The 11,592-nt window shown below is 38.7% G+C and overlaps 1 protein-coding gene across 1 annotated transcript; it reads left to right on the top strand.

The window, feature by feature from the left end:
* Positions 1–3,800: 3,800 nt before the first annotated feature.
* On the top strand, positions 3,801–8,325 carry NECHADRAFT_89327 (uncharacterized protein; the record flags this gene model as incomplete). The annotated part of the gene is made up of 12 exons (XM_003039271.1): positions 3,801–4,303; positions 4,357–4,777; positions 4,970–5,140; positions 5,187–5,378; positions 5,448–6,232; positions 6,263–6,930; positions 7,076–7,100; positions 7,333–7,348; positions 7,580–7,606; positions 7,885–8,181; positions 8,216–8,255; positions 8,297–8,325. The coding sequence occupies 12 exons, from the start codon at positions 3,801–3,803 to the stop codon at positions 8,323–8,325; spliced, it is 3,174 nt and encodes a 1,057-aa protein (XP_003039317.1).
* Between the last annotated feature and the right edge of the window lie 3,267 nt (positions 8,326–11,592).

The following is an 11,592-nucleotide window of genomic DNA, read 5'->3' as shown; positions in this document are numbered from 1 at the left end:
TAATCTATAGCGCGTTAGAGGACCGCGATAGTTTTAGCATTATCTAGGGTCCCCTCTTTCTTAGATAATTCTAATAGTAATTTCTATTTTATTATAGGTGCGGTGAGGTTTATTATTTTAGGCTTTTTTAATCATTTAGCCTTATATAGCCTATTAGCGTAGCTTTATCTAATATTAATATTATACTCTGCCTATTTCTAGGTGAGGTATACTTATATATATAGTATTATAACTTCTCCTAGGTAAAGGCTAGTCTTATTATATTCTTACCTCGCTATTCTAAGGGTCTTAGTAGTATAGATAGCTATCTAAGGTTTATTATTTACCTATGCGAATCTTATTTATTTCTTACCTTTGGGGAGTTATAGTTATTATCGAGGCTAATAATATCTTTCCTAGATATCTTATTATTTCTTTTTATATTTATTAGCCTTATAGCCCTTCTTATAGTAATAATAATATTTAATATTTATAGTTCCTTATTAGGTTATCCTAAGTTATATAGGTCTAGCCTAGGTCCTATAAGATATATTAGGTTATTATAATTATCCTTAATTCGTATTAAACCAGGGGGTAATTACCTTATAGCTACTAAACCTAGGGTTCTATAGTTTCTTCTATAAAAACTATTAGTTATTAATTCTAATTACCTTATTAATATAATTAATAAGGTTATTAAGTCGATCTTCCTTATATAGCTCTGCTTATATTTCTTTCTTAAGTCTATTAAAGAAGAGGGATATTAGGGGTTCTTAATCCTAGTTAAGCTTTAAGGCGAGTTAGAGGTACTTTATTTTATACTCCGAGGCTAATTAGGTTTATTTAAGGGTCTTAATTTCCCTTTTGGCTTATCCCTTTTTATTAACTATTCTAAAAGCTTATCGGAGCGCGGCCTCGAAGGTTTTATAGCTCGAGTAGAGGTTATTAGTTTATAGCGAGAGTCTAGCGAATAGGGTTATATAGTATTCCCTTATAACCGGTTTAAACTATGCGGTAGCGTAACCTTTAAGCCTTCCTATAGCATATTAAACTTTATTAGCCGCTAAGGTAAACTAAGTTAGGTAATAGGTTATAAAAGCGCGTAGCTATATAAGAAAGGTTAATAGCTTATATACGGTTCTATTAAATATCTTCGGTGGGTTTAGCTTTAGGATTTCTCTTATATCCTTACCTCTTATAGTAGCGATAGCTAGGTTATTAAGGTCTTAGATATTATTTAGGTATTATATATTCTAAGTGCGCTAGGTTTAATTTATCCTTTCGATAAGCTTATAGAGTCTATCTATCTTAGTGCTTATAGTAGTAATTTAGGCTCGGAGCTACTTGATTTCTTTATCGTTAGAGCTATCCGCTTCGTTTATCTCTTCGTCGGTTAAGGGAGCTTATATAGGTATAGTAAATAGGTAACCGGTAGGTAGAACCTACTAATTATTATTAATGGGGTTTACCTAAGTAGCTATTATATTTAATATTATCTAAGGTAATACGAGTAATCCTCTAAATAAGAGCTATTAATATATAATAATTTAGTTAGATCTAAGGGATAAATTAGTTATATTAGGTTTATATTAATAAGGGATTATTAATATTATCTTAAATAGGGTATAAATTATATCTAGTAATATACTTAATAGTATTAAGTATAACTAAGTTATATTAATAGCTAAGGTAGCTATTATATAAGAAAGTATAATAAGTATATTTTATATACTTAGGCTCCCTTAAGTAAAGCTATTCGCGAGTAGGCGCGATATTATTCTAGGACCGACGCGGTCTAGGAATAATATCGGTCCTTAGTATATCGGTCTTATTATGATTAGTAGTTTAAGACTCGGGATTTATGGGGACCACGTGACATAGCCGCGAGGGTCGTAATAGCACCATAGGCGTCAATTAGTTCCTTATTATAATAGGCTAGCTCGGTATCGATTATACCTAGATTATTATCTTCCCGACTAAGGGTAATAAAAATATTACTAGAAGAGATTTTATTAGGTCTAAACTCTCTAGTATCGACTAATGAACTATTCTCTGGTCGCGTCTGTATGTTCTCTACCGCAAACTTAGCTATTCGAGACGACTTAGCCTAATAATTTATAGTCTCAATATTTTATTTTTATCACTGCCGCTACCTCTAGGTATGTTCCGCTTATAGGCGATATCGACGTAGCGTAGCGGGGTTATGTTTATTTATAAATCGAAACTCTATTAGTGCTTTTTTATTATTAGTGGTATCTCCTGACTCTATTTGAGAAATTGAGGTACTGGGGGTGTAAGAGCGTGCTAACCTAATTAGGAAATTATAATGCTTACGCTAAAAAGTATACTAACCCAGAAAAGGAAATTATAACGCTCACCTACACTCCGTTCTCTAATAGCCTTCGAGGTCATTAAGTTTAACCATATCGTACAACAGCAACGTATATCTAAGACATAAAAAATGCATTTAAATGTTATTAAGGCATATAAGTACCCAATCAAACTATAAAACACGAGGAATTCTAGTTGTGATGTTGAAAACCTAAGTGCTGATTCTCCTATGGATAGCTTGCTAGGTTGGCTCGCCTGGGCCTTGGCCCATATGAGCCAACGGGTAGATATAACCGAGCTTCCTGCTTCGCCTCATATACTACGAATACCAATGAGTTGCTTCGTGGGCGGCAGCAGCCTAGAAAAAAACGGCAAGATGCGGCATTTTCTCAACTAACATTGCCGAAAGTTCGTTGACGCATTACAGCCTGATACTTAAACCTGCGGCCACCCCAAAGCAGTCATACACTTTGCGAGCCAAATTGCATATTGCCACTGTCTCAGGGCGTTCGTCCCGGTAGAGCTGAAAAGGAGTTCGACGGTGACGAGTTATCGGCGCTTAAAGTGCCCAAGATGCTCGAAATAACTGCATTTTCTGGTATTTTCGCCGGATCTCCAATCACATGAGATCATGGATGAGACAAAAATTGATCGCTTAATGGCCCCGAGCGTTGAATGTCATGCGGTCACTCCCACGGTCGCAGTTGGTGTGTGTGGCGTTCGTCCTCTGCCAAAATTGGCGCCAGCCTGATTCGGTACATGAACTTTGTACAGAAAACGAGCTTTGCGGAACCCTGAAAGCAGCACTCGCCCGACGGCAGCCCCAGCCATGCGAGCCGGAGAATAATAAGCTAACCGCTTGGAAGCCGGGCAGTATTGCCGCCGTGTTTCAAACAACAAGTTAGTAACCAAAACGAACACGATAGTGCACAACTTGAAGTATTTCCTGGACACGTTTTCATTCAAATGAGAACTCTGATGCTTAGAAAATGCATGAGACCTTAAGCTCACCGCCGCGTAGAAGGGGACTAATACAAGAACGACAGAGCTGAAAGAAGGCTACTAATTATAGATTCGTTTCCTGCAATGTGCAACCAATAGTGACGACAAGTGTCCCTGACAAAGGGTAGCCGCTGCATGGAGGACCAAAATAGGTGAGACAGAGCGGAAAGCGAGCTGTTGTTTATGGACCGGTTACCTACAATGTGCAACCAATAGTGGTATCTACATAAAGCCTCAGCTGAGATTCGTGTCAGGTGGGTGTGGGCGCGTACTTGACGCGATTCGCTGGGCAGAGACGCTTTCGTTTTCTCAGGACCTTCTGTCATGGTGCGCCCCAAGACCTGGGTTGAAAAATATTAAATTTGTTCAATCCGCCGTAGTTCCCTCCCCTTGAACTTTCATTCACATTATTGTTCAACCTCTCAAGCCTTCCCACCCGCACCTCTTTCATCAGACTTTTTTTTTTTTTTTTTTGAATTTTTCCCACTATGAGTGTCAATCCAAACTTTCCACTTGACTATATTGATCTCAATGATTACGAACACGACGCCACTGCAGAGACCAAGGCCACTAAGGCTCTCACTTTCCTTGGAGCCTCGGCGTTGAGCGTGCTCAGCTATGAGGACCGCTCAAAGATTGCTGACATGCTTCAAAACAGCAATAAGTTTGAGCTCATCCGACGGCATGATGTTGTGTCTTACATCTGGCCTCTTGCCAATGGTGTCAAGAGCCTCGCGGAAGAAACAAATAGTGATTCTCAGCAAGCCCCTCTTTTGGCATGGTCGAATCGTCTTCAGCTCGTCTTCTTGGCCTTCCCTGGAACTCAGGTGGCAAAGGATGTCTTGTCAGATGTAGATGTTCGACAAGTTGCCGACACCGAAAGGGCGTCACGATTCCATCAGGGTTTTTATCAACGAGCGAATGAATATGTTCCACTAGTGACACACTTGGTTACAAGATTCCGAGTTGTCCTGTGCGGCCATAGTTTGGGGTTGGTTGAATTCATGTTTGTAATATGGTTGACATACTGATCTATTCTAATAGTGGTGCCATGGCTACCATCGCAGCCTATCAAGCTCTGGACCAGGCAACCCGCCAAAGTATTGACAACACATGGGGGGATAGTGCTGTAGGTCTCTCTACAATCACTTTCGGGGCACCAAGTCCCATGGTTGTCGAGAGCCCCACAACTACGGCACGTCCACGAAGCAGGTTTCGCAGGAATTTTCACCACATCATCAATCCGGATGATCCTGTCCCATTTCTGGCCAGTCTTTCGGTGCAGGCCATTCAAAGCATGATGAACAAGCTCCGTGAGGTTTTCGAGGCCCTCTTGCCATCTTTCAAGGCACACAGTGACGCTCTGGCCCTCATTTTCCGCCTTTGGAGCATAGGGGACGATAAGTTTGCACACTTCGGCCGTCTCTATCTCCTGGGTATTGAAGGTGGAAGTGAGCAGAGGTATGTGTGTTCACCCGTCGTCAATGTTGGCCAGATACCTTCAAGTCGGGTGCCGAGTCGAGAAACCCGTTTTCATGTCATGGATCATTACAACTACTGCATTGGCGATATCCCTCTCAGCGAGAACCTCGTTCGGCTCTCTGATACCGGAGAAATGCAGCCTGATACCCTTCGTCAACATTGCTTGCCCTTTTAGAACCCTATCCGCGGCGGAATTTGCACTATCAAAGACGAAATGGCAGTGGTATCTGTCACACTAGATGCTCCCCTCGCCGGATACTTCATTCCTCGGATCAGCTTTGAGACTCAAATTGCCGAGAGGGATGTCACTGGCTTTTTCTGTGAGAGAAGGATCAGAGATGATGCGGTACGTTGCCTTCCTTTCTGCTTGGTATTTCTTTGGGCTAATCAAGACTCTGAAGGTGACCATTTACATCATGCAGCGCGGGGAGGGGAGAGAACTTCTAGAAGCTGCGGACAATCTCCAGGAGGCCTTGTTCATTCATGACTCCTTTGGATATCGTACACGACTCGTGGTCGAACACCTGGAGCATGCGTCGTTGAAGGACCTTAAGATGTTAACAACGTATGAGTCTATACGGCAGGTTATGATCATTGCCTTGGCCGATTAACTATCAAACGTCCACATGCTCCGAGTGCGGGAAGATGCCCAGGCAGAACCCATTACCCTTCCAGCAAAGACACGACGCATTGCTCGGATAATAGACGACCTTGTGCGGAACGCAAACCCCTGCCTCGTTCAGAAAAATCGCGCGGAGTCACTGGCCAACGTTGAAGTAATATGGGGGTCTCGGCGGAATGAGGGACGTGGGATGCCTGGGGGTTATGATAACCCTCGAGACTGTGAGGAGGAGCTCGAAGAATTGCTTTCCCTGATGTTCACTTCCTTCGATGAGACTGGAGAAAACGGGAAACGTCTCCGACACGATCCAGAGGCCGACAACCCATCCCTTCGAACGGTCCACCCCGAACTGAGGTCGCTTGAGCAGGCCCTGAAGCGCTTTAGCCACAACCTGTACCATCGCCCGCCCAATGAAGCTGAGCGGGTTCAATTGGCTATTGAGCAAACAAAAAAGCTTCTTGCTGCGGTGGAGTTCTGCCACTTTGTCATTCTTACACAACTGACCGCCCAGAAAGATTGGTTCTTCAAGGTCAAACAGTTGAATGTCATGGGAGCAATAGCATCCGGTACAAGTCTGGTGACAGTCTATACAGTGCTAGCCAGACTCACATTGTTGAGTGGGTGGGCCGGTGCTTCCGTCGGGCTCGGCGTCACTGCAGTCGCTCAGGGGATTCTTTACACATGGGAATGGTGGAAGGTCGAACGACAAGCGTTTCAGTCTAAATATGATCGCATACTCAAACTTACCACTGATGCGCTTGGCATACCCTACTCCCCGTTTACTTGCAGCCTAGAATTTGCCATTCAGGACAAGCTGTAAGAGGATGCGGCACAGGACAGCAACAGGTCCAGGGTGAAGCGCTGGACCGATGAGATTAGAACAGGACTCGGCGACCTTACACGGGGTATCCTCTCAGTTGGTTCGCCAGAACCGACGACTTTCTGGGCAAGATGGATGTTTCGGGTTGAGAAGATTGCCCAACTCCGGCGATACATCATTGAGAAGACCAACATTGGCGTCATGGGCCCAACTGAAGCCGGGAAAAGTGAGTTGCTCACTACTCTGACTGGTACGCCACAACACTTTTTCGGTTCCGGGTTTGGTTCTAGGTCGCGGACCCTGGAAATCCAGTCATACGCCCCACAGGGCAAAACAGGCGTCTTTCATGACTGCCCAGGCTTCGATGATCAGATTGATGAAGTGAGGCAAATGGCACGTCTCTTTCAAGATATCTTTGATATCCTCATCATCGTCCTGAAGTGCGATTCTGAAAGGTCTCTCTCAACGGAAAGATCTATAAAAGAGATCGCCGACCTCCTCAAGCGACGCCGAGATCCTCGACCATTCCGGATCTTGCTCAGCAAGGTTGACCTTGTTGATTTCAACGACGAGGAACCCGAGAGGTTCACAGAAGCCATTGTTGACTTCAAAAGATCGATGGTGGAGAGAATCAGGGTGGAGTTGGAAGAGAACTATGTGATCAGGTCTCGCCGTGTGATTGCTGATGCATCTAGTAGGCAATTGCGACTTAGGTCTTCACGGCTACCACTAATTATCACGGCCAAGTATAGTTTTTATATATACCTTACTGATCTAAAAAACATATAAAAGAAGTTTTATTATTCTTAGATCGATATTGCTATCGCGGCATGTCATAGCATATCGCGATATAGTGACAATCGAGTAAGCGTTACATTTCCTATTATAAAATAGTGCAATACATAGGTTAAGCGTTACATTTCCTAATACGGCTAGCGCTCCAGGGTCAGCGAAGTTTTATTATACAGCGCGCCCTCACTAGGTCACTGATGATAAAAGATAATATTGGGATGATCTTGAGTGTACAGTGGGGTGCGAGTTCAGCGTCAGCATGTTGATCTTGGACTTTCCCAAATTTAGGCTGAAACTACCGTAGCAATGGCGCACTGTATGTACGTGGTGAGCTTCTCAATAAAATCGGCCTCCCCGTTGGAAAGGTCTAGGTCGATGCGCATTGCGTTTAGCCCGTTTTCATCAAGATTACCATTAAATTACTGACGCTGAACCCGCACCACACTGTATTAATGATGTGGCTTGTGTTCTTCCTCGTCCTTCGTTCTCCCTCTTTATCTTTGTATCTAAGGGGCAAGGCTAAGATACTAGACCTGCTGATCCTGCAACAGATCTATAACGCTGTTCTGACAATTAAGGTATCATAGGGTAATATCTTCCCTAGAGGTAATTGCCTATATAACATCATCATACATGCCACTTCTCTAATAAGTTTAGCTAACCCAACCTCTATTATCAAGTGCAGGCTTTTAAGAATTACCCCCTCGCCCTATAGTCACTTTCAGTTTCTATACCTAGCAATTTCGATTACTTAATATATTAACTTTCCATTTACCACGACAACAGTAGAACCAAACTAGGAGGCTCTTCAGCACGAGCAGTTATAAAGATCCAATTTATAGGCGCTAAAAAACAGGACAGTGCTACAGTACGCCAGCGTCTCTTACAAGCGAATCGTACACGAAACTACCGAAATCGCCAGAAAGCAAGAAAGGATACTGCCACGGCAAGCCAGCAGGTCGAGCTACTATCTGACGCAATTGAACCAGTGGCAGAGAATGGGCTATTAGAACTAGAGAATAGTTCATTTCCCGAAACTAAGGAGTCTAGAGAAAACGACGTCTCTGCCTATGATATCTTTACTATCTCTAGCCAGGAAGTTAATAATCCCACTATTACTACTATCGAGCCGGATCTCTATTACGAGGAGGAAGTAATCGAATTCTACTCTACTAAAGAGCACGAAGATTAAAGATAACCCCAAAGCCCACGCATCTATACCGAGGAGTAAGTAGATCTAGCTAATAATAATACTAATACTAATATAGAATATACTACGCAGAAATTTATCTATTAATTCCTTACCGGTACATATAGCTATAGCGTCTAAAGCCACCGAGAATCTCTAACTACGCATATCGAAGCTTAGGGACTAAATAACCACTACGGGCTTAACCGACTAGTCCCTTATAATATACCTTATATACTTAATAAATAGTATATCCTTGCCCCCGAAATTAATAGTAAGGCAATAAGGCTTACCCTAGATTAATAGTAGGAGTTATTTATTAGTTTTATAACCTAAGACTTTAATAATAAGCCTAAGTAGGCTTACCTCTATATCGAATACCCCCCTTAGACTCTACCTATTATTTTATTTAATATTAATAGCTTATTAGGCTTTATAGATTCTCTAGTAGCCGCGGTCTATAGGATATAATTTTATTCTACTTTATAGTATTATTAAAATATTTAAATAGATATTTACCTAACTTTTAATCGCGCTACTCCCAATATAAAGTAACCTTAATTACTTCTATCCTAACTTAAAGATATATTATATTTTACCTTTATAAAGGTTAAAGGTATTAATTTTATTACTCTCTATTTATTCTTCCTATACTTACTATATCGCTATAATTTCTATTAATTAACTAATAAGTAATTCTCGCGGTAATTTAATAATATCTTCTATCCCGCTATTTATTAAGTTTATAATATAGATTAACTTTAATATCTACCGGTAAGTTATTATTATACCTTAGCTATTTATTATGCTCCTTAGGTAGAGGATTATCTACTTAAGACCCTTAGCTATTAAGCCTAATTATAAATATCTTATTTCCTATTATTAGAAGGCTTAAATTAAATATAGGATTATATTCTTATAGCGGTATACTAGCTAGGATTATAAGACTTTCGCGATTTAGAGTTTTTTATTAAGGCAAAAAGTATTAAACTTTTATTTAAATACCTAGATATATTATCTAATTTACTTATAGTTATAGAAAACTTTAACTATAAACTATATAGTATTCTAGACTTCTCTTATATATATAGCGACTAGTTATATATCGATATAGGCAAAGAGACCTATTTACTGCATAGCGACCTAAGAGTATAAATTAATAGCATTTTATTACCTAACGCTTAGATATACCTCTAGTAGCATTATTACATTTATTATTACCTTAGTTAGCTCTATAATAGGAATATTCTAAAGTCTAGCTAAAATTTCTATTATAAATTAATACTTTAGGATACTAGAGGTATAACTATATTAATGCCCCTAAACTCTCGACTCCGCCGCGGAGGTATCCTCTATAGTTAGATATATAGTCTTATTAAGGAGATTATAGACGCCACTTATATATTTCTATTTTAGAATCTAGATTTATAGTATATAGCATTAAATTATTAGCTCTATTATAATATATAAAATATTTCTTATAAGCTATAATCTAATAAAAGCATTATAGATTATATATATATCGCTAGTAAGCGCCGCTATTATTATAGCCTAGTAGATTTAAAATAATAATCTTTTAGTATTTAAGAGGAATTTTATATTTTATAGGTCTTATTCCGAAGTATCTTAGTAATTCTATACTCTTTAACCCCTAAAGCCCGCTCTATAAAGCTATTAGGGCCTTTACCTTATATATAGGTAATTTATAGCCCTATTTTTATTAATTTTATCTAATATAATATTAATAAGTTTATAACTAGTTTTAAGCTAATCTAAGCATAAAGTTCTATAGGTCTAATAATATAAGAATATATTAAAATAATAGATATATTTCTCTAATATCTGCGAGTTATAGTTAGGGGATATAATTACTCCCGAGAAGGGGCACTATAATAAAATAGATAGGAATTATTATAATTAATAGGCTCGCTATAAATATATTATAGCCTTAGTTTTAGCTAAATATTAAAGTAATATAGCTATTACTAGATTAAGCCTCGTATTAACTAGGCTCCCTTAAGGTTCTTTCCAGATATTACTAATTTAGTCTTATTTAGGAATAGCACTCTCTAATAATAATATCTAAAATGCGGTAATTATATTAAGTATTTCTTTAACCTTAGCCGCTATGCCGACTTAGGCCTCGAGTAGCTCCGATAATATCTTATAGAAGTAATTATCGCTAATTAAATTATATTATAGCTTTATTATATTTATCTATAGTAAATAAGGGTTAATATTTTATATTCTATTTAGCGCGACCTCTGCCCTAGGGTTTATATTATGATCCTAGATAATTATATTTACTTTTATCGCAAAGGTCTTTTAGCTACCTTAATTAATAATATAACTATAGTATTAGGCAATCATTCGTATTATAAAAACCCTTATAAGGCTATTTAAGTATTATTCGGGTTTAATAATAATTAGCCGCGAGACTATTAGGGAAATATATTATTTCGGAAGCTTTATTAATAGATATATACTATATTATAATATTTTCTAGCGGAGTATAGGCTATTATAGGTATTCGCGCATCGACTTTAATATTACCTTTTTATATATTATTAGGTATTACTATACCCTTTACTAAGAGGGCTAGCGCCGAGGACTAAAGATAGAAAGCGCTAATAGTTTTCAATAGATATCTAGGGCGAGATTAGACTTATAGTAGAGAATACTTCTTTAGAAAGCTAATACTAGGCAAAAACCCGCTAGCGGCCGGGGTATATTATACCTATCCCTTAATACCTTAATTAGAGCTATAATTAATAGCGGTCTTAAATTAATTACTATATCGGCTAAGTATTATTATATAAGATATAAGAACCCTATTATAATTAAGAGAACCTTACCCTAAGCTTATTAGCTTAATTAAGCCGCATATATTAAAATCCTTTATAAAGTACTTATTAATCTATTACTTAGTATCTAGGGAGCGATTATAATATTAACTCCTCGATCTTAAATCTATATAGCATTAAAATTAAAATATATATATTAATAAGTCCTTAAGTTATAATTCTAAGCTAATTATAAACTAAGTTTAACTTTTATATATATTAATAGGTCAAATAATATATAATAAGTTTTTAAAAGCAAATTATAGATAGATATAGATAAGCTTTTAAGTCGCAACGAGTAACCATATTTCAATCGGTACCTAAAGATATAATAAGCCGCTATATACCGCCACCGACTATATAACCGCGATTTACCCCGGGGCCACTACTACCACCTAAGCAAGTACTTCTTATTCCAGAATCACAAATTACCTCGAGACTACCCTAACCAACCTTTCAAATACATCATATAACTTACACTAACTAACAATAGCCTCGCCGCACAGAAAATAGACATCAATTAGCTCGCAAA

This window comes from Fusarium vanettenii, assembly GCF_000151355.1.
Source record: "Fusarium vanettenii 77-13-4 unplaced genomic scaffold NECHAsca_127_unmapped, whole genome shotgun sequence".
In the NCBI taxonomy this organism is placed as follows: Eukaryota; Fungi; Ascomycota; class Sordariomycetes; order Hypocreales; family Nectriaceae; genus Fusarium; species Fusarium vanettenii.
The sequence above is the reverse complement of the archived record's forward strand: the minus strand, read 5'-3'. Positions and strand labels throughout refer to the sequence as shown.